At 39.0% G+C, this 27,279-nt stretch overlaps 1 protein-coding gene and 1 pseudogene across 1 annotated transcript; both read left to right on the top strand.

Annotated features, from left to right (window-relative positions):
• The first annotated feature begins 402 nt into the window (after positions 1 to 402).
• On the top strand, positions 403 to 20,736 carry LOC143671875 (putative phospholipid-transporting ATPase IIB pseudogene; annotated as a pseudogene).
• Positions 20,737 to 24,546: 3,810 nt separating this feature from the next.
• On the top strand, positions 24,547 to 26,254 carry BEX2 (brain expressed X-linked 2). The gene is made up of 3 exons (XM_077146611.1): positions 24,547 to 24,686; positions 25,183 to 25,264; positions 25,619 to 26,254. The coding sequence occupies exon 3, from the start codon at positions 25,624 to 25,626 to the stop codon at positions 26,008 to 26,010; it is 387 nt and encodes a 128-aa protein (XP_077002726.1). The 5' UTR covers positions 24,547 to 24,686; positions 25,183 to 25,264; positions 25,619 to 25,623; the 3' UTR covers positions 26,011 to 26,254.
• Positions 26,255 to 27,279: the final 1,025 nt, after the last annotated feature.

The raw sequence follows: 27,279 nt of genomic DNA, 5'->3' as shown, positions 1-27,279 counted from the left end.
CTCCAAGTCTCTCAGCCAGCCCCGGAAGGGGGGAGGGATTAGCTCGGACTGCCGCAGCTGCGGCTGCTCGGGAAATCGCCCGCCACTCGGGGATCTCACTCACCGCAGCTGAGTTTCGCAGTCAGACTAGCCAGCCCAGACTTGGTTACGCTGTGTGTCCATTCCCTGCTGTAGCCCCGGGAGTTGTTTTGTACTGTTTCTGTTCACCTATTAGTTGACTTGGAGTCGGAGGAACTAAGACGCATGTACCTTACTAAGACGCCATCTTGGATCTCCTCGCTTCTAGGGCTTTTGAAAAAGCTCCTGGTGCACTTGTTGGCCCCTTCCATACACTCTCCACAACAGAGAGGAATCAACTTCTACTCCCATTATGGGTCCCTGTCCTGTTCCAGAAGGAGCAGAATGGCCTCCGTGTACATACTGGGGTGCATGTATGTCAGTGTCAATCAATCAGGAGGAAGTCTGAGAGCGTGAGTCGGGCAACACGCCTCTGGCTCAACCTCCCAGAGTGTGTCTGAGGGGAGAGAAGCTCCTTGCAGACAGCTAGGAAAGTATAAGAAACAATTAAGTTGAAGCAACTTGTGGCAAAGGAGTACCTGCATTGTTGTTATTTATTTTAAATGTTAATGTAATAAACTCCCCAAGAAAAAGGCCGAAATTGATAGAATGGATAGAATGGCATGACCCAATTATATACTGTTTATAAGAGACAAACTTAAAACTCAAGGATAGAGATAGGTTAAAAGTGAAAGGATGGAAAAAATATATGGCACATTTAGTACCAAAAGAGATCTGGAGTAGCTATAATAAAATCAGATAAAACAGACTCTAAATAAAAGAATATAATGAGTGACAAAGAAGCAGGATATATGGATAAAGGGGTCAATTCAAAGAGAAGATGCAGTCATTATAAACATATGTATAACAGCAGAACCTAATAGCAGAGCCCCAAATTAATGAAAGGATATATAAGGAAAAATAGTTATACATTAATAAGATATTTCAATACATCACTTTCAATAATGGATAGAACATCTAGACAGAAAATCAAAAAGAAAATAGAAGATTTGATATTGTAAACCAACTAGACCTAATAGACATCACACAACAGCAGCAGAATACATTCTTCTCTAGTACACATTGATCATTTTCCATGAGACATCATATGTTAGATCACAAAACAAATCTCAATAAATTTAAAAATGAAATCATACAGTGTATATTCCCCAGCCACTTTGGAATGAAACTAGAAATCAATAACAGAGGGAGAAATGGGAAATTAACAAATATGTGGAAGTTAAACAATGTACTCTTAAAGAACCTATAGATCAAAAAAGAAATCACAAAGAAAATTAGGAAATATCTTTAGGAGGATGAAAATGAAAACACAACCTGCCAAAACTTCTGGGATGCAGCAAAGGTAGTGCTTAGAGACAAATTTATAGCTCCAATTTCTTGCATTAAAAAAAGAAGAAAGATCACAAATCAAAGAGCTTACCCCAAAATTAAAGGGTCAAGCAAAAGAAAAACAAACTGAACTCAATGAAAGCAGAAGGCACTAAATAATGAAGATTAGAGTGGAGATAAATGAGATTGAGAATAAAAAAAGAGAGAGAGAGAACAAATAAAACTAAAAGTTGGTTCTCTGTAAAGATCAGTAAAATGGATAAACTTTTAGCTAGACTGACAAAGCAGAAAAGAGAGAGAGAACACAATCAAAATCAGAAACAAAAAGGGGGAATGTCACTACCAACCCAACAGAAAGAGAAAAGGACTATAAGAGGATACTATGAACAACTGTATGCCAACAAATCAGATAATCTAGATGAAATGGACAAATTCCTAGAAACCCACAAACTACCTACACTGGATCAAGAAGAAATACTACCCAAAAAAAAAAAAAAAACAGTTAATGACTAGTAAAGACATTGAATCATGAATCAAAGCCTACTGGCACAAAAAGTTTAAAAACAATTGGCATCACAAGTGAATTCTACCAAACATTCCAAGAATTAACACCTATCCTGCTCAAAGTCCTACAAAAAAATTAACGAGGAGGGAACATTCCCTAACTCATTCTATGAGGCCCACACCACACTCATACCAAAGCCAGATAAAGATATCACAAGAAAAAGAAAGCTACATGTCAATATCCTTATGAATATGGATGCAATAATCATCAACTAAATACTATCAAACTAAATAATTCCGTTGGTGTGCTGCACACCAACGGAATTATACATCATTATCAGGTGGAATTCATACCAGCTATGCAAGGATGAGTTCAACATAAGAAAATCAATAAACATAATGTAGTTGTTAATAAAGCAAAGGGAAAAAACACACACGATCATCTCAATTGATGCAGAAAAGGCATTCAATAAAAATTCAGTACACTTTTTAATAAAAATACCTAGGAAACTAGGAATAGAAGTAAATTTCTTCAACATAATCAAGGGCATAATTAAAATGCCACAGCTAAAATCCTACTTAATTGTGAAAGAGTGAAAACAGCTTCCATATTAAACTAATTAAGGAAATCAAATGCCTAGATGCCAACAAAAAATAACGTGTCATACTAGGAAAATTGAAGATATGCCCAGTCAAAAGAGCAAACCAAAACTTCAAATGAGATGCAAGAGTTGAGACAACTAATTCAGGATGTTCAAGGAGACATGCAAAATCTCATCAAAAATCAAATCAATGAATTGAGGGAGAATATGTAGAAGACATTGAGAAAACAAAAAGAACTCAAAAGTTTGAAAAAAACAAATCACAAGACTTATGAGACTGAAAGGCACAATAGAAGAGATTTTTAAAATGGAAACCTACAACAATAGATTTGAAGAAGAATTAGAAAGTTTAGTAACTAGAGGACTGGACATTGAAATCTAACATACAAAAGAAATTATAGGGAAAAGAATGGAAAACTATGAGCAGGGTCTCAGGGAATTGAAGGACTATATAAAGTACATGACTATATATGCTATGGGCATCCCAGAAGAAGAAGAGAAGGGAAAAGGAGGAGAAAGACTAATTTAGAAAATAATCACTGAAAATTTAACATCCCTTATGAAAGGCATAAAATTGCAGATCCAAGAAGTGCAGCATATCCCAAACACAATAGATTCAAATAGGCATACACTAAGACACTTACTAATAAGATTGTCAAATGTCAAAGACAGAGAGAATTTTGAAAGCAGAAAGAGAAAAGCAATCTGTCACATACATGGGAAGCTCAATGCTGGTATGTGTGAATTTCTCAGCAGAAACCACAAAGGTGAGAAGGCAGTGATATGATATATTAAGATTCTAAAAGAGAAAAACTACCAAGCAAGAGTTCTATACCAAGCAAAACTGCCCTTCAAAAATGAGGGAGATATTAAAATGTTTTCAGACAATAAATCACTGAGAGAATTTGTGACTAAGAGAATGGCTCCACAAGAAATACTAAAGGGAGCACTACAGGCAGATGGGAAAATGCAGAACAGAGAGGTCTGGAGAAGAGTACAGAAATGAAGAACCTCAGTAAAGTTAAAAAGAGAAAAAATTAGGTATGGTATACAAAATCCGAAGGACAAAATGGTAAAAGAAAGTACTGCATTTACATTAATAACATTAAATGTTAATGGATTAAACTCCCCAATCAAAAGACATAGACTGGCAGAATGGATATAAAAAACATGATCCATCTATACGCTGTCTACAAGAGACTCAATTTAGACCCAAGGACAAAAATAGGTTGAAAGTGAAAGGGTGGGAAAAATATTTCATGCAAACAATGATCAGAAAAGAACAGGAGTAGCTAAACTAATATCTGACAAGCTAGACTTCAAATGCAAAACAATTAAAAGAGATAAAGAGGGACACTATATATTAATAAAAGGAACAATTCAACAAGAAGACATAACAATCATAAATATTTATGCACCGAGCCAGAGTGTTCCAAGATACATGAGGCAAATGCTGACAACACTGAAGAGAGAAGTAGACACTTCTACCATAATAGTTGGAGACTTCAATTCCCCACTCTCATCAATAGATAGAACTTATAGATAGATGATCAATAAGGAAACAGATTTTGAATAATACGATAAATGAACTAGACTTAATAGATATTTACAGAACATTACACTCCACAACAATAGGATACACATGTTTTCTTGAGTGCTCATGGATCCTTCTCAAGGATAAGAGAGTTGCTGAGTCACAAAACAAGTTTCAATAAATTTTAAAACATGGAAATTTTATAAAACACTTTCTCATATCATAGTGGACTGAAGTTGGAAATCAGTAAAAGGCAGAGGACAAGAAAATTCACAAATATATGCAGGCTACACAACTCACACTTAAACAACCAGTGAGTCAAGGAAAAAATAACAGAAAAAATTGTAAATATCTTGAGACAAATGAAAATGAAAACACAACATATCAAAATTTATGTGAAGCAGTAAAGGCAGTGCATAGCTGGAAATTTATTGCCTTGGATGGCTATGTTAAAAAACAAAGAGTACAAATGAAGAAATTAACTATTCACTTGGAAGAACTCTAGAAATAACAGCACACTAACACCAAAGCAAACAAAAGGAAAGAAATTATGTACACTAGAGCAGAAATAAATGAAATTGAGAACATGAAAACAATTGAGAAAATGAATAAAACCAGAAGTTGGTTCTTTGAGATGAGCAATAAAATCAATGGACCCTTAGCTAGGTTTAAAAAAGAGAGAGAGCGGAAATAAATAAAATAATAAATGGAAGAGGAGATATAACACTGACCCAGCAGAAATGAAGGATATAATGAGAAGATACTAAGAGGAACTATATGCTAATAAACTAGAAAATGTAGATGAAATGGACAACTTCCTAGAAAGGCATGAACAACAATCATTGAGTCAAGAAGAAATAGATGACCTCAACAAACGAATCACAACTAAAGAGATTGAATCAGTCATTGAAAGAAATCATGGAACACCTAAATAAATGGAAGGGCATACCGTATTCATGAATTTGGAAAGTAATATAGTTAAGATGTCAATTTTACCCAAATTGATTTATAGATTCAATGCAATATCAATTAAAATCCCAACGCTTACATTGCAGAAATAGAAAAAACAATAATCAAATTTATATGGAAGGGCAGGGGGACCCCAAATAGCTAAAAATATCTTGAGGAAGTAAAATGAAGGGGTAGTCTTACACCACCTGACTTTAAAGCATATTACAAAACTAGGTACTGGCATAAAGATAGATATACTAAACAATGGAATCAAATTAAGTGTTCAGAAATAGACGCTCTCATCTATGGACAACCAATTTTTGATAAGGCACTTACACCCAAAGCACAGCATTGAAAAAACAAATAGAATTGGATCGCCCCAAAATTAAACACTTTTGTGCATCAAAAAACTTTGTCAGGAAAGTAAAAAGGCAGCCTACACAATGGAAGACAATATTTGCAAACCACATATCAGATAAAGGTTTATTATCCAAAATATAAAATTAATATAATAAATAAATATATTTATATATAAATAAATATATAAGAATCAATAAATATGTTGATTCTTCAATTCAACAAGAAAAATACAAACAACCCAGTTAAAATTGGGCAAAAGTTGTGAACAGACACTTTTCCTAGAGGAACAGCAAATGGCTAAAAGGCTCATGAAAAGATGCTGAACTTCACTGGCTATTAGGGAAATGCAAGTCAAAACCACAATGAGACATCCTCTGACACCCACTAGAATGGCCATTATCAAAAAACAGAAATGTCAAGTGCTGGGGAGGATGCAGAGAAAGAGGCGCACTTAACTACTATTGGTATTGCTGAAAATGTAAAATGGTACAATCACTCTGGAAGGCAGTTTGGCAGTTCCTCAGAAAGCTAAAAATAGAATTGTCATAGAATCTAGGAATCCCATTACTAGGTATACATTCAGAGGAACTGAAAGCAAGGACGCAAACTGACATTTGCACACCAATGGTTATAGCAGCATTATTTAAGACTGCCGAGAGATGGAAACAGCCCAAATGTTCATCAACAGATGAGCAGCAGCTAAACAAGCTGTGGTGTATACATTTGATGGGATATTGTGCAGCTGTAAGACAGAATAAAGTCATGAAATATGTAACAACATGGATGAACCTTGAGATCATTATGCTGAGTGAAATTAGCCATAAGCAAAAGGACAAATATTGTATGGTCTCACTGATATGAACTAACATTAATGAGTGACCTTTGAGAGGTGAAGTTAAGAACACAGCTTATCAGGAGATAGAAATAGGATTAAGATTGGGCATTTGGTGCTAAAGTAATACAGATTGTGCAACAGGACTGATCGTAAAAATTCAGAAATGGACAGCACCACACTACATGATTGTAATACAATACTATAAGTACACTGAATGAGCTGAATGTGATTATGATTGAAGGAGAAAGGCTGTGGGGGCATGCATGAAGCCAGAAAGAAAGGTAGAGGATAAAGACTGAGAGGGTATAATGTAGGAATGCCTACAGTGGACAATGATTGTGATTAAATATACAAATACAAAAATGTTTATGCATGAGGGAGAACAAACGAATGTCAACGTTGAAAGGTGTTGAAAATGGGAGGTATACAGGAAGAAGTACAATCAATACAAGCTAGGGTCTACAGTCAACAGTAGCATTATAATATGCTTCCTCTGAATGTAACAATGGCATTATGCCAAAAGTAAATATTAACAGATGGGGGGGGTGGGAGCGGGGTATGGATTGTTTGTGGGAGAAAAAAAAATGTCTTCATCTAGATTACGGTGTTGAAGGCATATGTATTTACCTAGGTTGGCTTATATGATGTGCAAATAGAACTGTTTAAAAATGAGAAACAAGTATTAGAGAAAAGGTGGAGAAAGAGGTGTACCTATTCACTGTCAGTAGGGAAACAGAATTACAGCCCCTTGGAGGGCAGCGTGGTGATTTCACTGGAGGCTAGAGATGGGTTTGCCATATAATTCTGTAACCCCATTTCTCAGCATATACCTGGAGGACCTGAGTGTGGGAACACAAATGAACATCTGCACACAGGTGTTTATGGTGGCAGTGTTCAAGATTCACAATGGAAGGAGGTGGCCTAGGGTACAACAACTGAGGAATGGAAGGGGGAACTGTGGTATACATACAATGGTCAACTGAGCTGCTGCAAGAAGGAACAAAGTTTTGAGGCATGCAGCTATGCGAATGAAGCTTAAGGGCTGTATGTTCAATGAAATGTCTGAAACAAAAAGATAAATACTATCATGCTTCACTCATATGGACTAACTATAACATAAAAACTCGGTGAACTGAAGTCAAGACCATGGGTTATCAGGTTGAGGTCTATTGTAAGTGTTCTTAGAGTGCACACTGTTAAAGCAGTCACATATATTTGGGAGTTGCAACTGCTATTTCTAAATTCTGAAGCACTGAGCTGTTTGTGTATAACCTGGTTTCCCAGAAACTTCAGGTATTTATGTGGCACCTGAGTTAAAACTCTGAAACTATGAAAGTCAGCAATACCTCATATAGGAATTGTTTAAAAAGTTGAAAAAGAGATCAGACTTTGACTAGAGATATGAATGAAGCTGGTCTGGATAGGACTGGAGTAGATGAGAATACAGGGTAAAGGATGATATGGCCCATATTTTAAAACTTTAACTTCTGTGTGAGACCAAAGGGAGAGGTGTTGAGTTGGTGCAAAATTTATATTTTATGTAGTGAATTACCTAATTTCACTTGTATGGTCAGTTTAGTTGAACACCATGGGTACATGGAATCTTGAATAGAGGGCATCAGACTTTCTTGGCTTGCCCAGGTTAGTGTCATGCCTCAATATATCCCAAAGTAATTTGGGCTGTGAATAAAGAAGTATTTGCAAAGTCCCCTTGGGGGAGTGTGGATGAAGAGGAGCTTTCCCATTGGGAGAATTTCTGATATTCTCGCCAGCAGTGGGGACAACCAATTCAATCGGCTGAGTCCTCGATCTTGAGATTCACCCATATAAAATTTATTCCTTCAAAGGATAGGCTAAACCAACTTAAAATTATTCTTAAGAGTCACCCCCAGAGAATCTCCTTTTTTTAACTTTTTTTATTGAATAGTCTAACATATATACAAAGCAAAGAAATAAAAAAGCAATAGTTTTCAAAGCACACTTCAGCAAGTGGTTACAGGACAGATCCCAGAGTTTGTCATGGGCTACCATACAATCCTCTCATGTTTTTCCTTCTAGCTCCTCCAGAGTATAGGAAGCTAGAGGGCTTAAATATTTTTTTTATCATCACGATCCGCTTTTTTTCCTTCTTTTTTTGTGAAAAATAACATACATACAAAAAAGCTATAAATTTCAAAGCACAGCACCACAATTAGTTGTACAACATATTTCAGACTTCCATATGGGTTATAATTTCACAAATTTGGGGTTTTTACTTCTAGCTGTTCTAAAATACTGGAGACTAAAAGAGATATCAGTTTAATGATTCAGCATTCATATTCATTTGTTAAATCCTATCTTCTCTGTATAACTCCACCATAACCATTGCTCTTTCTGTACCTCTTTTAAGGTTGTTTGGGCAATAGAAATTCTAAATTTTTGATATTGGAAGGGTCTGTCACTAATATGGGGTAGGGAGATGGAACTATCTGATGTTCTGGAGAGGCTCTGGTAGGTTTCAGGACTTATCTGGACCAGGGACCCATCTGGAGATTGTAGGTTTGTGGAAAGTTACTCTAGTACATGGAACCCTTGTGGAAGCTTATATATTGCCCTAGGTGTTCTTTAGGATTGGCTGGAATGGTCCTGGTTAGGGGATGGCAGGTTATGATAGGTAGCAAGGTCTAACTGAAGCTTGCATAAGAGCAACCCCCAGAGTAGCCTCTTGACTCTATTTGAACTTTCTCTGCCACTAATACTTTATTAATTACACTTCTTTTCCCCCAGAGAATCTTTTTTGTTGCTCAGATGTTGCCTCTCTCTCTAAGCCAGCTCAGCAAGTGAACTCACTGCCCTCTCTCATACATAGGACATGACTCCTAGGGGTGTAAATCTCCCTGGCAACATGGGACAGAACTCTCAGGATTCACCAGGACCCAGCATCATGGAAATGAGAGAGCCTTCTTGACCAATAGGGGAAAGAGAGACATGAGACAGAATAAAGTTTTAATGTCTGAGAGATTTCAAACAATCAAGAAGTGTTCGTTTGCTAGCTGCCAGAATGCAATCTACCAGGAACTGAATGGCTTTTAAAAAGGGGAATCTAATAAGTTGCAACCTAAGAGTTTTGAGGCTGTGGAAATGTCCAATCTAAGGGATCCAGGAAAAGGTACCTTGTCAAGAAGGTCAATGTCGTTTAGTGTTTCTTTCTCAAGTGAAAAGGCACATGGTGAACATGGTCAAGGATTCTCTCTTGGCTAGAAGGGCACGTGGTTAACATGGTATCATTTGCTAGCTTCGTCTCCAGCTCCCTGGGAGGCATTTTCTTCATCTCCAAAAGTCATTGGCTGGTGACCTCTCTGCTTCATGGTTCTGTGGTATTCTCTGTTGTGGCTTTCTTGTGGCTCTGTCATTCTTCTCTGCTCTCTCTGAATCTCCTGGCTTTCTCTCTTGTTGTTCTCTAGCTTTTTCCAAAGTGCTTCTTCTTTTAAAGGATTCCAGTAAAACCAATCAAGACCCACCTGCAACGGGTGGAGACACGTGTTCATCTAATCAGGTATAATATCCATGCTGATTGAGTCACATCTCCATGGAGATAAGCTAATTAAAGTTTCCAACATACAGTACTGAATAGGGATTAGAAAAAATGGCTGCCTTTATAAAATGGGATTAAGATTAAAACATGGCTTTTCTACGGTACATAAAACATTTCAAACTTTTGGCACAAGAGGTTATCCTGGATGTTGTTTTTATGCATTATATATATATACATTTTTAGTTTATGGTGTATTGGAATGGCTGGAGGGAAGTACATGCAATTGTTGAGCTGTGTTCCAGTATTCTTGATTCTTGAAGATCATTGTGTAAGGATATAACTTTTACAACGTGACTGTGTGAGTGTGAAAATTTTGTGTCTGATGCTCCTTTTTCCAGGATATGAACAGATGAGTAAAAAAAATGGATAATAAATAAATAAATCATAGAGATGATACAGGGTAAAATATATTGGGTAGACTGAAATACTAGTGGTCAATGAGAGGGAGGGTAAGTGTATGGGATGTATGGGTTTTTTCTTTTTCCTTTTTATTTCTTTTTCTGGATTGATGCAAATGTCCTAAAAATGATCATGATGATAAATACACAACTATGTGATGATATTGTGAGCCATTGATTGTACACTATGTATGGACTGTATATGTCAATAAAAATATTAATTTTGAAATCTACAGGTTTTCCCTGCAAATCTTTCTTTTTCCTACTATCTGTGAGAGAATTTGGGCTGTTTTACTTATAGAGTATCCTGCAGTGTGGATTTTGCTGATTGCCTGTTTATGGTGCAGTTCAATCTAATCATCTCTCTTCTATTTCCTGTAATTGACACTGAAATCCATGGGTATTATTAGACTTGTGTTTGATCCCTTTGGATCAATGGGTGATATTCTTTCTCTTCATGAAGAGGCACATAATGCCTGTTTTTGCTCTTTTGAGATGTTAGCAGCCATTCATGCTGAATGCTATTGAAGGAAAACCTGCAGTTTTAAAATGCTCTAAGAAACTATAGTGTGATGCCTCCAGCAACCAATGAGTGAGTTCCCCACTTCATAGTTAGAGATTTAATTTTAAAACTGCATATATGTGTGCATACACATGTATACATATGTATATTATATGTATATCATTAGAGAGAGATTTGAAGGGGCAGAATTTTAAATATTGATTCAATAAAGAATTTTTTCTCATCCAGCTGACACCATTTGGTAGTTATAGACCTATGGGAATGAACTTGTTTTCTATGCCTCTGTTTGATATTTTGCAGTCATCTTTCAGTGAGGTTATGCGCTTAACATTAATTAACTGAACCTGCCTTATTAATTTATCTATTCATCCTGACTTGAAATCTTGGATCTTTGGTTGACTCCCACCTCTTTCACAGCCAATAAGTCATCTGTCTTTCTTCAGTGTGACAGTTGAAACTGACACTGTCTTGTTTTAAGATCTTATCACCTTAAATCTGAACTGTTAGGGCAGCCCATTCTCTGGTGTCCCTGCCCTCTCTTCTTCCCCTACCCTTCAGAAGCTTAAGTATCATGTCCAAGGTTACATGGCTGGTTGATTAGTGCTTTAGTTTATATAATGAGGTCTCAATATGCCCCCATGTTTTCTCCCATTTTCTCCATTTAACCTCCTCCCCTTTTTTTACCAATGAGTCAGAAGTTATTTCTTGAAACCCCTAGATGCCCAGCACTGCACTTTGTGTTTTGAATGATAAGGGCTAGGTCTCAGAGGAAGGCACTACCCTGATGTAAAATATGGTCTCTCTAGGTAGGCAGAATATCCCTTCATAGGAGGCTATTTGTAGAAAAAGCTAAAGGCAAAGTGTAAACTGTTGGGTCAATAGGAGGTCAGATAAGGCAATGATCATGTTGGTCCCAAATAGTCAAAGCTACAAAGAGGAAAAGACTTTGACCTGGGTCTCAGAGGATGCAAGAAACTAAAGGTAGGGTGATAAAGAGGGAAAACACCAGTCTGACTGACTCCAGATCCTGTGTCATTACCATTAATTACCCTGATCTGTATTATGCTGCTTTACGGAGTGGGGAAAAATTAAGTCACACCTTTTTAAGGGTGTTTACATCTATTAATGGTGGCTACAGACTGAAAATAGGTTTAGTGCAGACATTTTATAATAGGAAGTCAGGAAAGCTGTGCTCTGCACTCCCCACAAAGACTGGCTCATTTATTTGTAGGTCATGGAATCTGAATCAGTCAACCTTTCTGGACAGAACTTAGGCAACTTCATTCAAAATATGTGTCCCATTTGAGTCTGCAAATCCTTCTTAGGCATTTATCCTAAGGAAATAATCAATGTTGCACTTAAAAACTTAACTTTGACAAATCAGAGTATCTTTATAAACATTATTATTCACCCAGTTGGTTTTTATGAGACATAAATAGGGGAAACCCTATTTTTGTACTAAACTGAGTTGTGTGTGGTTGTATTCCAGATGATCAACTTTGCAAAGTGATTGCCAATTGTCACTTTATTTCATAACTTATTGTGACCAAGACTGCTAACTGTCCCCAGTGACAATTCTTACTTTCTTCCTTTAGACAGCTACCTTCTTCCTTTAAGCAGTAAGACTTTTCTCTCCAAAGTTTTAGAAGAGTCCTTGGTCTCTAAACTAGAAACTAACTTTCCCCAGCCTCTTTTAGATCCAGGTGTTTCTATGCATGCAAGTTATTTACAATAAAATATAAGTAGATGTAGTGTGTGCAACCTCTGTACCACTTCCTTAATAAGAAAATGTTTGCCCACCAATTCCTTTTTCCTTCTTCCCATGGCCTGGGACCCAGATGAAATGGAAGGACAAATAGAAGGAGGTGGCATACGAACAAAATACAAGGGGCTTGGGTCCTAGTATGAGCTCATCAACAGAAAAACCCACGTGTCCAAAACTCATCTTCTCCCCCTGCATTATTTTGTGGGAAAGAAATACATTTCTCTCTTGTTGGAACCACTCTATTTTGGGGTCTATTAATTATAGCAGCTTAGCTTATATCCTAAATTGATCCTAATTAATTTACTTGTGAATGAAGTGATAGAAAATGATAATATTTTTCTGACTAGAAAATATGAGGTTAAGTTATATTCATGATATATTTTGTGCATATATTTTGTAGCTTATTTGCTTCTATTTTTGTTTCTGGTAGTTTTATTATAGAAATTGTTTAAATATATGATTAAATAAGTATATAGAAAAATAAGGATTGATTGTATTCAATCTATTACATTCTATGTTTATTTGCATATATATGCATTAATAAATATATATATATATATATATATATATATATAATCTGTGTTGTTTTAGTTTGCTAATGCATACAAAATGCAATATACCAGAAATGGGTTGGCTTTTTCAATGGGGATTTATTTGCTTACAAGTTGACAGTTCTGATGCAATGAAAAATGTCCAAATGAAGGCAACAACAGGACAATCTCTTCGCCCTGAAGACCCACTACTAGTGATTCTCAGCTTTCTGTCACATGGCAATGTCTGCTGGTCCTTCTTTCTGGGGTTTTGTTGCCTTCAGCTCCTGGCTTCAGTGGCTTCCTTTCTCAGCTTCTGTATGTGTCCTTGTTCTTCAGTCTCTCTGGCTCTCTTAGCTTCTCTGGGTGTTTGTATCTGTTTTCTGTGTGCCCTTTATCCTCTTAAAAAGGACCCCAGTAAGATAATCATGACCCACCTTGGATGAGGGGGGTCACAGCTGAAATGAGATATCCTAGTCAAATGACCCCACCCACAAGAGGTCTACACTTACTGGAATGGATTAAAAGAGCATGATCTCTTCTAGGGTACAAAACAGCTTCAAACTACCACATATGTAATCAATAATCCCATTGAATATTATGTTTATAATTTAATTTTCATTATTTAAAATGTCATTAAAAGCTTTCTTTATCATTAATAACTTTCATGACATATCTTATTGTTTTATGTAAATCTATTATATAAGTAAGAAGTAATTTATTTACACTAAATACTCTATATAAATAAATATTGCATATTTTGTTTTTCCCATGTTTTTAATTTTGTATTTATGTTTTACTACAATAAATATATTTCTGCATAAAATTTTCCACACATTTATCATTTCTCTGAGGCATAAAATGTAAAAAATGGGATGACTGTATCAAATAGTATTAACATTACTAAGACTTTCAATATTTTTTAAATAATGATTTAATAATTATCAAATTGCCCTCCATAAAAAATGTTCTGAATTACATCCCCACAAATAGTGAGAACTTTTGCTAAAGTTTAACAACTTACTATGAAAATAATGTCATTGTTTGTTTGCATTTAGTGAACTTTTTAATGAAGTATAAAATACACATATAAAAATGGCCAAATCTTAAGTATATACTCAATGAAGTTTCACAAAGTGAAACCATTTAGCTAGTAGTCAGATTTAAAAACAAACATACCAACACCATAGGAACTGCATTCCAGTCATTACCCAAGGCTTACATTACTCTGAATTCTAAAAAGAAAAATGTTTTGCCTATGTCTAGACTCATAAATGGAGTTACATGTTTCATACTCTTTTTCTGTCCAGCTTCATTGTCTCAAAATCATGTTTGTGAGAGTAATCCATATTGTGTGTAATTGTAATTTGAACATTTTCATTGCTGAATAAGATTCTACCATGTAAACAAACCACAATTTATACATTTTTCTGATGAAGAACATTTGTTAATAGTTGGTAATTTAAAATATTAAAAATATGTTTAAAATATTAAACATATTAAAACATGTCTCAGTATGTCAGTCTGCTATGACAAATATCACACAATGGGTTGGCTTAAGCAACAGGAATTTTTTGGCTTATGGTTTCAGAGGCCAGAACTCCAAGTCAAGTCATTGGCTAGAAAGCTTGCTTCCTACCAAGGTTGGTAGCATCTGGCTGGCTGGAAATTCTTGGGTTCCTTGGCTTTCCCATCACATGGCAATATCTTCTCCTTTCTCTTCTAAGTTCCATTTGATTTACAACTTCTAGATCCTCCCTGTGGCTTTCTCTGACTATGTCTGAATTTCCTCTGCTCATAAAAGACTCCAGTAATCCAGACTAAGGCCTACCCTGCTTTAATTCACTACACCTTAACCAAAAATAACAACTTCAAAAGGTCCTATTTACAATGTGTTTACACTCACAGGAATATGTATTAATATTAATAACATGTCTAAATTTGGGTACATGATCCAGTCTATTACAACATATATCTAAATGTTTAGTGAACAAATCTGCACATTTCTATTATGGGTATATTTAGAGTGGAATGGCTGGGTCATACGTATACACACATTTAGCTTTAATATATTCTGCCAAATCCTTTTTCAAAGTGGTAGTTCCAATTCTAGTTGTACCACTTCCTCACAAAAACACTTGGTATATTCTTTATTTATGATCTTAGACAGTCTAGGGAATATTTAGTGGTATCACCTTTTGGCTTGAATTTGCATTTTCCTGCTGAAGAATGAAGTAAAAAATATTTTCACATATTTATTGGACATTTGGATATCCTATTTTGTGAAGTATTTTTAAATACTTGCCTATTTTTCTATTGAATTATCCATCTTTTTCTGATTCATTTGCAAGTGTTCTTTATAGACTGTAGATGTGAGTCATTTGTCAGATAGATGTTTTGCAAAATTTTCCCAATTTGTGGTGTGCTTTATCATTCTTTTAATGAACAAAAGTTTTTCATATTAATATATGCAATTTATAATTTTTTTCTTTATGGTTTGAGCTTTTTGTATCCTCTTCAAGAAATGCTTATTCCAAAGTCATAAAGATGATCCCCAGTGCTTTTAGCATTAAGAATTGCATTTTTATCTCTCCTTTTTAAATCTGCAATCCACTGTGCATTTATTTTTGTGTATCATCTAATGTGGGGGATCAACATACATATTTCCCCTTATAGATACCCAACTCCCTGGTGCCACCTTTTGAAAAGATCATCTTATTTCTCACTTCATTGCACTGTAACCTTTGTCATAAACAAAGTCACTGTATACTTTATTTCATTAGTCTATAAACCACATACTGTTTATTCATTTACTAAAGGCTAATGGACATTTGGATTATGTCCACTTTAGGGCTACCATGAATGAAAATTGCAATGAACATTCTTGTATAAATCTTTTGGAGGAAATATGTTTTCACTTCTGTTGGGAAACAACAATATGCTTGGACATATGGTAAGTTTAACTTTTCAAGAAACTGCCAAAAAGTCTTTCAAGGTGCTTGAACTTCTCCCCAGCAATGAGTGATATTTCATTTGCTCCATCTTCTCAAAATACTTGGCATTGCGAGACTCTTTAATTTTAGCATTTCTAATAGGTGGGTCATAGTATTTCATTCTGGTTTTATTTTACAGTTCATAATTGATTAATGAGGTTGATCATCATTTTATGAGTTTATTTGCAATTTGTATATGTACTTTTGTGAAATGACTATTCAAATCTTTTGATCATTTATATTGCCTTCTTTCTTATTTTGAATTTTAAGAGTTGTTTATATGTGTTACAAATACAAACTCTGTCAGATACATGCACTATGAATATTTTCTGCCAGCTTGCTATTTCATTTTCTTAACCATGTCTTTCAAAGAGCAGAAGTTTTCGTTTTGATAAGTCCAATTTATCATTTTTTACTTTTGTATTCTCTTCTTTTTTTGTGTCCTATCTAAGAAATCATTATCTTCCCCAAGGTTGCAAAGTTTTTCTTCTATGTTTTATATTAGAAGTTTTATAATTTGGGTTTTTACATTTAGACCTTTGATCCATTTTGAATTAATTTTGTTTATGATGTAAGAGAAAAGGCAAGGTTCCTTTTTTTCCTATTAGGATATCCAGTTGTTCCAGCTCCATTTGTTAAAAAGGCTAAACTTTCTCCATTAAATTATCTTGACACCTGTATTAGTTCCCTGGGGCTGCTGTTGCTGAAAAAAAAAAGAAAGAAAGAAAGAAAATACCACAAACTGAGTAGCTTAAAACAGCAGTAATTTATTCTCTCCCATTTCTGCAGATTAGAAGCCTGAAATCAAGGTGTTGGTAGGACCATGCTCCCTCAGAGTTTCTATTGAAGAATTTTTCCTGGCCTCTTTCAGCTTCTAGTGGCCCCAGGTACTCCTTGGATTGTGGCAGCAAAGCTCCAATCTCTTGTATCCTCTTCACATGGCCGTCTCCCCTGGGTGTCTGTGTATCCTCTCCTTTGCTATAATGATACCAGTGATTGTATTTAGGAGGGCCCACCTTAATCCAGTTCAATCTCATTTTAACACAGGACATCTGCAAAAGACTATACTTCCAAATAAGTTTCACAGTCACAGGTACAAGGGTTAGGATTTCAACATACCTTTTGAGGAGACATAATTCAACACATAACAACACCTTTATCAAAAATGAGAGCCGATCTTGCCTTTCCCTCCCCCCCTTCTGCTTCGGCGACATCTCAGTCGCCATCTTCTCCTTCTCTTCCTCCTTCTGTTCTGGTGACGTCCCAGCCGCCATCTTGCCCCCCTCTCTCCCCTCTGTGCAGGCAGCATTCCCACCGCCATCTTGCCTCTCTCTTCCTCCTTCTCTGCTGGCGGCGCTCCAGCCGCCATCTTAGCCCCTTCCTCCCCCCCCCCCCCCCCGCTCCAGCAGCATTCCAGCTGCCATCCTATCCTCCCCTAAAAAAAAAAAAAAAATGAGAGCCAATTGAACCCATGCAACCAGAGACCTTTAGAGATGCAGAAAGAAAACAATCCAATGGAAACCATTTGAAGAAGCTGGTAGAGAAAGCTAGCAGACCTTGCCATGTGCCTTCCCAGCTGACACAGGTGTCCAGAAGACCAAGACCCAGCACACGCCAGCCAGGTACCTTCCCTGCTGATAGAGCTGTTCCAGATGGCATCAGCTTTTCTTGAGTGAAGGTATCAGCTAGAAGATGAGTCTGCCCATTTGGATGAGAAGCTTCTGATGATGTCTGAAGAATGTTTTGAAAATGACGAAAGTGATTACCACACATTACCACAAGCTAGGATAACTCACAGAAAAAGAGGAATAGAGTGGTTTGTTTGTGGTGGATGGAAATTCCTCTGTACCAATTGCTGTGATTGGCTGATAAATATTATCAGAGAAAGAAAGAACTGAAATCTCGCACAGTCTGGCTTGGATGTCCTGAAAAATGTGAAGAAAAACATCCCAGAAATTCTGTTAAAAATTAAAAATACAATATGTATATCTTTATAACTGAGTTTTTTTAATGAGCAATTCAGGTTTTTCTTGAATCTCTATTTTCTGGTAGTATCTTACTCACGGTTTGTACCAGCATTGAAAATAGCCTATCTCTACACCTATTGGGCTCCTCTGGGATTTGTCTTGGCCATTACTATCATGTGGGAAGCAACTGATGAATTTAGGCATTTCCAGAGAGACACAGGAAGAAATTCAGTATTATACAGCAAGCTTACAATAAGAGGTAAAGTGCAAGTTAAGAGTTCAGATATACAAGTTAGAGAACTCACCATAGTGGAAAAGAATCAAAGAATCCCATCAGATATGGTATTTCTTAGGACTTCAGAAAAAGCAGGTTCATGTTTTATTCGAACTGATCGATTGGATGGCAAGACCAACTGGAAGCTGAAGGTGGCAGTGAGTTGCACGCAAGGCTGCCGGCCCTGGGGGACCTTTTTTCTATCAATACTTATATTTAGGCTCAGAAGCCACAACTGGATATTCATAGTTTTTAAGGTACATTTACCAGAGAAGACACTGATCTGCCCATCCATGAAAGTCTTGGCATCCAGAACAGCTTGTGGGCAAGCACGGTTGTTGCATCAGGTACTTTAACAGGTGTTGGCATTTATACTGGAAAAGAGACTCGAAGTGTAATGAACACATTAAATCCAAAAAATAAGTTTGGTTTGTTGGACTCTGAACTCAATCAACTGACTAAAGCGCTCTTTTTGGCATTAGTTGTTCTTTCAGTTGTTTTGGTAACCATACAAGGGTTCGTAGGTCCATGGTGCCTCAATCTCTTTCGGTTCCTCCTTCTTTTTTCCTACATCATCCCCATAAGTTTGTGTGTAAACTTGGACATGGGCAAAGCCGCCTATGAATGGATGATTATGAAGGATGAATGTATGTATCCCTGGGACAGTCCTTCAGATAAGCACCATTTGCAAGGATCTGGGACGTCTGGTATATTAATTAATTGACAAGACAGGAACTGTGACCCAGAATGAAATGATATTTAAGCGTCTCCATCTGGGTACTGTTTCTTATGAAACTGACACAACTGATGAAATTCAAAGCCATGTCATCAATTCTTATTCACAAATGCATTCACAAGCTAGTGGAAACAATACCGGTTCAATTCCACCAAGAAAAACCCAGTCTTCAGCCCCCAAAGTGAGAAAAAGCATGAGCAGTCGTATTCAGGAAGCAGTGAAGGTGGTCGCCCTCTGTCACAACGTGACCCCTGTGTACAAGGGCCGAGCCGGAGTGATCGGAGTCGGCGACTGTGCCGAGGCGGACCAAGACTTCAGCGAGGAGAGTCACACCTACCAGGCCTCTAGTCCGGAAGAGGTTGCACTGGTATGGTGAATGCAGAGTGCTGGGCTAACCCTGGTGAGCAAGGACTGGCGACCACGCAGCTGAAGATACCCAGCAGGCAGGTGCTGACCTACTGCATCCAGCAGCTGTTCCCCTTCACGCCCACGGCCGAGATCACTTTCTACATGAAGGGCGCCAACGCCATCATGGCCCCATCCTGCAGTACAATGACTGGTTGGAAGAGGAGTATAGCAACATGGCGTGTGAAGACTTGCGCACCCTCGTCGTGGTGAAGTCCCTCACGGAGGAACAGTTTACCAGGACTTCGAGAGCCGGTATAACCAAGCAAAGGTGAGTCTGCACGAAACACTCAAGGTGGCGGCAGTGGTGGAGAGCCTAGAGCGGGGCCTGGAGCTGCTGTGCCTCACCGATGTGGAGGACCAGCTGCAGGTGGGTACGCGGCCAGTGCTGGAAATGCTGCGCCACCTGGAACTCAGTGCATTTAGAAGGAAGCACGATTGTGCACTGGTCATTTCTGTGGACTCTCTGGAGGTTTGTCTGAAATACTATGAGCACGAGTTCGTGGAGCTGGCTCGCCAGTGCCCCGTGGTCGTGTGCTGCCGCTGCTCCCCCATGCAGAAGGCACACGTGTGCCGCAGCAGCACATGGGGAAGCGTACCCTACCTGTGCCATAGGTGATGGAGGAAATGACGTCAGCATGATTCAAGCAGCACACTGGGATTGGGATCGAAGGAAAGGAGGAAAAGCAAGCCTCCTTAGCAGCGGATTTTTCTATCACGCAGTTTAAACACATTGGCAGGTTGCTGATAGCACACGGCCGGAACAGCTACAAGAGGTCAGCTGTGCTTGGTCAGTTTGTCCTGCACAGGGGGCCTTATTATCTCCATCATGCAGGCTGTGTTTTCTTCAGTCTTCTATTTTGCATCTGTTCCTTTGTACCAGGGATTCATAATGGTAGGGTATGCGTCCATCTACACGATGTTTTCCGTGTTCTCTCTTGTGTTGGATCAGGATGTGAAGCGGGAAACGGCGATGATGTACCCCGAGCTCTACAAGGACGTCACGAAAGGACGAGCCTTGTCGTTTAAAACCTTCCTCGTCTGGGTTCATATCAGCATTTACCAAGGCGGCGTGCTTATGTACTGGGTGCCGGTGCTGTTCGAGTCGGAATTTGTGGGCACCTTCACCATCCTACTGCTCTCGGAGCTGCTCATGGTGGCCCTGACTGTGCGCACCTGGCATGGTGGCCGAGCTCCTCAGCCTCGCCTGCTATGTGGCGTCACTCTTCTTCCTGAACCAGTACTTCTGTATAGGCAGAATGTCTTTAGGAACTTTCTTAGACATTGTCTTCATCAAAGCCATGACCTCCCGCTGTACGTCCTCAAGTACGTGAAGCGTAAGCTCTTTCCTCTCTGCTACTCCAAGCTCAGCTCCTGAGGGCCTGCCAGCGCCGGAGCCGAGTTCATTCTTCCTTTTCTTCTTGTCTCTTCATTTTAAATTGGTTTCCACAGCTTAGTTTAGACATCGAACCAGCTCGGTTTCTGTTGAAAATGGGTCCGAATTATTTCACTGTTACTGTAAAGGATTTACCGCCTTCTGATGTTCTGAGAATTGAAAGTTTATTTAATATTCTGCAGTTTCCTGACATTCAAATTCTTTCTTTGATATTATAATATAGAAAGTTATTCCTACTTAAATACAATAAAATCTAGAAACTGTAAATGTCAATGTCTGTATTTGCTACAACTTTATTAAATACTGAGAAACATGAAAAAAAGAATTAACCATATATGTATGGGTCTATTTCTGGACTTTCTATTTTATTCCATTGATCTGTAAGTCTATGTTCTCTCCACTACTGCAATGCCTTTACTACCATAACTTTATCTAAAGTCTTCAAATCAGGTAGTACAATCTTTCACACTTGTGGGTTTTTAAAGTATCAAAATTGCTTTGGCTATTCTAGTTCCTACAAATTTCCATATAAACTTGGAGTAAGTTTGAAAATTTATACAAAGATGCCTCCTGGGATTTTGATTGCAATGAATTAATATATCAGAGAGAATTAAACACGATTTATCTTTGTAATTTATTTCAGTATTTAGTTTCTTTCAACAGTGCTTTGTAGTTATCAGTTGTGTTGGTTTGAAACCATTGTGTACCCTAGAAAAGCCATGTTATTTAATCCTGATTCAATATGTTGGGTGGGATCTTTTTGATTAGGTGGTTTCCATGGAGTCATGTACCCACCCATTCAAGGTGTGGGTCACTTACTGGAGTCCTTTAAGAAGGCACCATTTTGGAAAGAGCCAACAGAGCTGACAGACCCAACACCTTTGGAGGTGGAGAGAGAAAATACCCCCCAGGAAGCTTTTGAAATGAGAAGCCAAAAGACCAGGAGACGCCAGCCACGTGCCTCTCCAGCTGACAAAGGTGTTCTGGACCCATCAGCCTTTCTTGAGTCAAGGTCTCTTTCTCTGGATGCTTTAGTTTGGACATTCTTATTGCCTTAGAACTGTAAACTTATGACAAAGCACTCCCTTTATTTTAAAAGCCATTCAATTTCTGGTATCTTGCATTCTGGTAGCTTTAGCCAAGCAATGCATCAGTGTACAGTCTTTCTACACTTACCTCACTCAGGGATCCCTTCCATCACTCTGGATCCCTTACCTGCCCACCCCTCTGCCTCCTTCTTTTTGGGGCCGCCACGGGCCTTAAGTATTTCATGATTTTGGAAGCTACAATAAATGATATATATATATATATATATCTCATATATATATATATGATATAAATATATATTGTGCTGGTTTGAAAGGATTCATGTCCCCTAGAAAAGCCATATTTTAATCAAAATCCCATTTTGTACAGGCAGGATAATCCCTATTCAATACTGTATGTTTGAATCTGTAATTAGATCATCTCCCTGGAGATGTGACTCAATCAAGAGCCACTGTTAAGTGGATCCGGGTGGGTCTTGATTAGTTTGGTGGAATCCTATAAAAGAGGAAACATTTTGGAGAAAGCGGGAGACTCGGAGAGAGCAGAGAACACCACAGCACCACGAAGCAGAGAATCCACCAGCCAGCGAGTTTTGGAGATGAACAAGGAAAATGCCTCCTGGGGAGCTGGAGAAGAAGCTAGAGATGACGCCATGTTCACCATGTGCCATTCCAGCAGAGACAGAAACCCTGACCATGTTCGCCACATGCCCTTCCACTTGAGAGAGAAACCCTGAACTTCATCAGCCTTCTTGAACCAAGGTATCTCTCCTTGGATGCCTTAGATTGCACATTTCTATAGACCTGTTTTAATTGGGACATTTTCTCAGCCTTAGAACTGTAAACTAGCAATTTATTAAATTTCCTTTTTTAGAACCCATTCCATTTCTGGTATATTGCATTCTGGCAGCTAGCAAAGTAGAACAGTAGCAAACATGTTGGAATCGCTTTTTAAATGGATAAGGGGAAGAATCTGGAGGAGTTGTGAGGAGCTTGATAGAAAAGACCTAGAATGCTTTGAAGAAACTGTTGGTAGAAACGTGGAACCTAAAGACACTTCTGATAAAGCCTTAGACAGAAATGAGGCATGTGTTATTAGAGGCTGGAAGGAAGACGAGCCTTGTTTTAAAATGGCAGATAATCTGGCAAAATTGACAAATGGCTTTGGCTGGAAGGCTGATTTTAAAGCCATGAACTTGAATATTTAGCAGAAGAAATCTCCAAATTAAATGTGGAAAAGGCAGCCTGGTTTCGCCTCACAGCTTATGGTGAAATGTGACCGGAAAGAGATAAGCTGAGTACTGAACTCTTGGGTACAAAGAAACTAGAAATTGATATCCTGGAAAATTCTGGACTTCCAGGGCACCCAAAGAATGGTGCCCTATATGAGAATTTGGCCAAATGTGGAACTAGTCAGCCATTTCAGAGAAAGCCAGCATTGGGCATGGAGTTATCCAGGAAGGATTTGTGGGAACTCCTTATGTCTGATGGGCATGATCCAAAGCTACTGCGTAGAAAGCCAACAAAAGTGCTGTGGGACCTTTGTAACAGAGCCGCTGCCAGTCTGGACTGGGGAGTTCAGAGAAGGGACACATTGGAAGAAAAATAACTTCAGAGGCAAAGCCATGGAAGCTGATGTCTGAAGTCAAGAAGCCTCTGGCCAGGAGAGTGGACCATTCAGGCAGCTAGCAAACTAGAATATATATACATATATATATTTATATAAATTATATAAATGTAATATATGATAGAAATATATGTTATATAAATGTAACATATATATTACATTTCAGTTTCCAATTGTTCATTACTATCATACAGGAATACAGTAGATTTTTGTATATTTTTCTTGTAATTGCAACCTTACCAAATTCACTTTCTAGTTCTATAGTAGGTTATTTGTAGATCTCTTATGATTCTTTAAATACGTAATCATGTGATCTTCAAATAAAGACATATTTATTGCCTTTCAAATCCAAACTTTGTGAAAGATATTTTTTTTAGTTCTTAAAACTGAACTACAGGTCTCTGTTGTGTTACAAGCGCATTGGTTAACCTAATGGAAGGACCTCATGTGTCTAGACACTCATCTCAAGAGGAAAAATCAGCTGCCCTGTCGTCTTCTAAGTTCTAAAAAAACCAGCTGCCTGTATAGTCTATATTTATAAAATGACTTAGCAGAAGAGGCAGGTGGTTAAGAGTTTTTCCCAATTTTGATCCTGTTTTTCAAATAATAACTTTATTTTTGGTTGTACCTTTGGCTGTACCTATATATATATATATATATATATAGAGAGAGAGAGAGAGAGAGAGAGAGAGAGAGAGATTCTTTGTTCAAAAAGGAACAGAACGAAAAGCTATTAAGAAGATGAAGTAAGAAAAAATACATTCTCCAGGTTTATTTTCTTGAGACACTTCTCTCCGCGAAAAAGGGGAGGGAAAATGGTGAACATTGGTGCCAAACACGACAGCAGGTGGGGTAGAGGATTGTGTCCTGGGAACAGAGGGAGGGAGGAGGTAAGTCCCCAGAGAAGAAGTAGAAATGGCCAACAGCCCCATGAGAAGATGCTGCCCTTCCCTGACAGTCAGAGAAGGACCGAGGGATCTACAAAATGAGAGAGTGACAGGGCCCAAGGTGGTGATGTTAAAGGAATGTTGAGGGAGGGGAAGAGCGTGTGCACAAATCTCTGGGACCGGAAGGGGCTTGAGATGGGGGCGGAGCCGCACGCGGTGACGAAGACTTCACGTGACTGGCCAGTGCTGACTCGCGCGCACTTCCCTTAGAATCAACCCGGTCTCGCGCTCTTCTAGCACCTGCTCTTGGTGGCCCTGAGGGCGTGCGGGCCCGGGGCCGCCCAGAAAAGAAGGAGGCGGAGAGGTGGGCAGGTAAGGGAGCCAGAGTGATGGAAAGGATCTCTGAGTGCGGTGGGAGGGCGCACAGGGCCGGCTGACCCCTCACTCCCAGCGCTCCTGCTGGGTCCCAGGGCGAGGCAGCGTAGAGACCGGGTCCATCACTGCAGCCCCTACAGCCCCGCCGCGGCCCGCTGCGTTTGGGTGGAGAAAATGGTAGGCCTTCCCGCTGCGGAGGGTTGGACGGACCTGCAGGATGGCGCGGTCTGGAGGATACGACCCTTTGGAAGCACCTGCGTCATCCACGACCGCGAGCTTTTCCGACACCCCCATCCCACTGCGTCCTTGATGCAGAAAATGGTGGACAGCGTGAGGGGGAGGAGTGGCTGGGATGGGGGCGGGTAGGAGACATGGGCAAGAGCGTTGAAGTACGCCCGGGTCGGGGAAGAGGCCGGGAGACAGCGAACCCGCGTCAAGCGCTCTGCAGCAGCAGCTCTCCGCTCCCCCCACCCCCTGTCCTGCCCATCTGCAGGTCTGCGGGTCTGAGGGTCCCAGCGGTGCACATTGCAGCCGGAATCAAGAGGAAGAGGAGGAGATTTCCAGGATAGGCCCAGGTCGGTGCGACGGAGGGCGATAGGAGGAGTGGAAATGAACACTGAGACTCCCTTCCGACCCACACCACACCACTCCTGACCTTCATTTTGGTGCCTACGGAGGCCTGGGGGTGATTTGCAGGGAAAATGGTAGACTTCGGGGGAGTGAAAGGAGAGGAGCAACAAGGAGGGCTTAGGAGTGGGGGTGCCTCTAGAGGGCGCAGGAGGCCTCTTGGGTGGAAAAAGTGAAATTTAAAAAAAACTTTGAGATCCTGCTGGGCCCTGAATCTAGAAAGGTACACAGTAGGGCCTCTGTCCTCTGTGCTGATCTGTCCGCCAAGCATTCAGTCCGTTTTCCTGTCTTTTATTCCCTAGGAGTAATGGCGTCCAAAGAGGAACATGTGGGGGGAAATCTCAACATGAATGATGCCTACCAGGAAAAAGAAGAAATGGATGAAAAGGAGCAAGACGCTAATAAAGGCGAGCCCTTGGCACTCCCTTTCGAAGCTGGTGAAAACTGTATGCCTAGAGGAAATCGTAGGCGGTTCCGCATGAGGCAGCCCTTCCTGCAGTATAGATGGGACATGATTCAAGGGCTTGGGGGGTCACAGGCAAGGGTGAGAGAAGAAAATATGCAAAGGATTAGGGAAGAGGTGAGAGAGCTGTTGGAAAAGCTGAGGGAAAAGCAGTTCAGTCATAGTTTACGGGCAGTTAGCACTGACCCCCCTCACCATGAGCATCATGATGAGTTTTGCCTTATGCCATGAATCCCGATGTTTTTCCTGAAGTTAATAGGGAGACCCCTGCTTTCTCAACTTACGTTTTCATAATATAGCTTTGCTTTAAACTTTTTGATGTTACTTGTTTCTGGTGGGGCTCCTGTAACCAGCTTCTAATTGAATGCTGTGTTTTGGACAGTGTTATGTTTTTGTTAGCCAAGGAGTTATATCTCTTGCATGGAAAGATCCTCATTACATATTGTGGAGTTAATAAAGCTGTTTTAAAAAGCAATCTCTGTATTTGTTCTTTTTTGTTTCAAGTCTTACATGGTTTACAAATGGATATAACCAGTCCAAGCATACATAAAGTTAAATATTATAGTGTTTACCTCCTTATGGTAAAATTATGAGTGATTTTTATTTTCTTCTTGCTTAGCTACATTTTCCAATTTTTTCTTCTTGCTCAGCTATATCTTCTCATTTTTCAAAATTCTTTAATATTGATTAAAGTGTTTGACCATCTTCTAAAAGCAACGTGAGCACTTCTAAACACTTGTGACAAAACCTCAACTTTAGCTTACCTCTGGATCACATATTTAGAAGGATAAACTAAACTTGATGATAATAAGACAGACACATTTCTTTAAAGATCATTAAATTTATCAGTAACATGAGGGTAATAATCACCTCCCAGGCTGCTGAGTGGACCAAATGAGGTAACAAATTTGAGAGCTTTCTCCAAGTCCTTGTTTCCACTTGCACATTCATGACTTAGCTCCTTAGCTATTCCCTTCAGCTATTTGGGGAAGTTCCCCAAGGTAGGTTTTCCCTACAGTTAAAGATATCCAATAGTCTGAGAGGTATATACTCCCATCCTCTGCTGCTGTGCCCCTTCCTGCTGTTCTAGAATATAACAACACAATAACACTTAGGAAACTAAAGGGAAAAGCAGATAAGCATGTGAAAATGTCATGTAACAGCAAATTCCAGACATGAATCAGACACCTAAACAATGCCAAAACCTTCCCTCCAGGTACTTGAAACATGAGGCAAACTCATGCAAGAGAGAAGTTTAAAAGGAAAAGGCCAGTGTTGAAAGGGTAGGAAAACTGATGAACACAGAGGTTTATGCCCTAGAAGACTTCTTTTTCCTGATTGCCAATGTTAGCACCAGCATCTATGGAAAATAAGCATTCTGGCTGCATCAGCTAAAAGGTATTAAGCAGTTCCTTCATGAGGAGAAACTGGAAACTCAGTGTGAAACCATGGCATGTCTATAATAGAAGAGTACGCACACAAATGCCCAGGAAAATGGAA

This window comes from Tamandua tetradactyla, chromosome X (genome assembly GCF_023851605.1).
Source record: "Tamandua tetradactyla isolate mTamTet1 chromosome X, mTamTet1.pri, whole genome shotgun sequence".
Lineage (NCBI taxonomy): Eukaryota > Metazoa > Chordata > Mammalia > Pilosa > Myrmecophagidae > Tamandua > Tamandua tetradactyla.
This window is presented reverse-complemented; position numbering and strand designations above follow the sequence as displayed.

Excerpts from the sequence above, each read along its gene's own strand:
- BEX2 (XM_077146611.1), top strand. The coding sequence starts at position 25,624 with ATGGCGTCCAAAGAGGAACATGTGGGGGGAAATCTCAACATGAATGAT.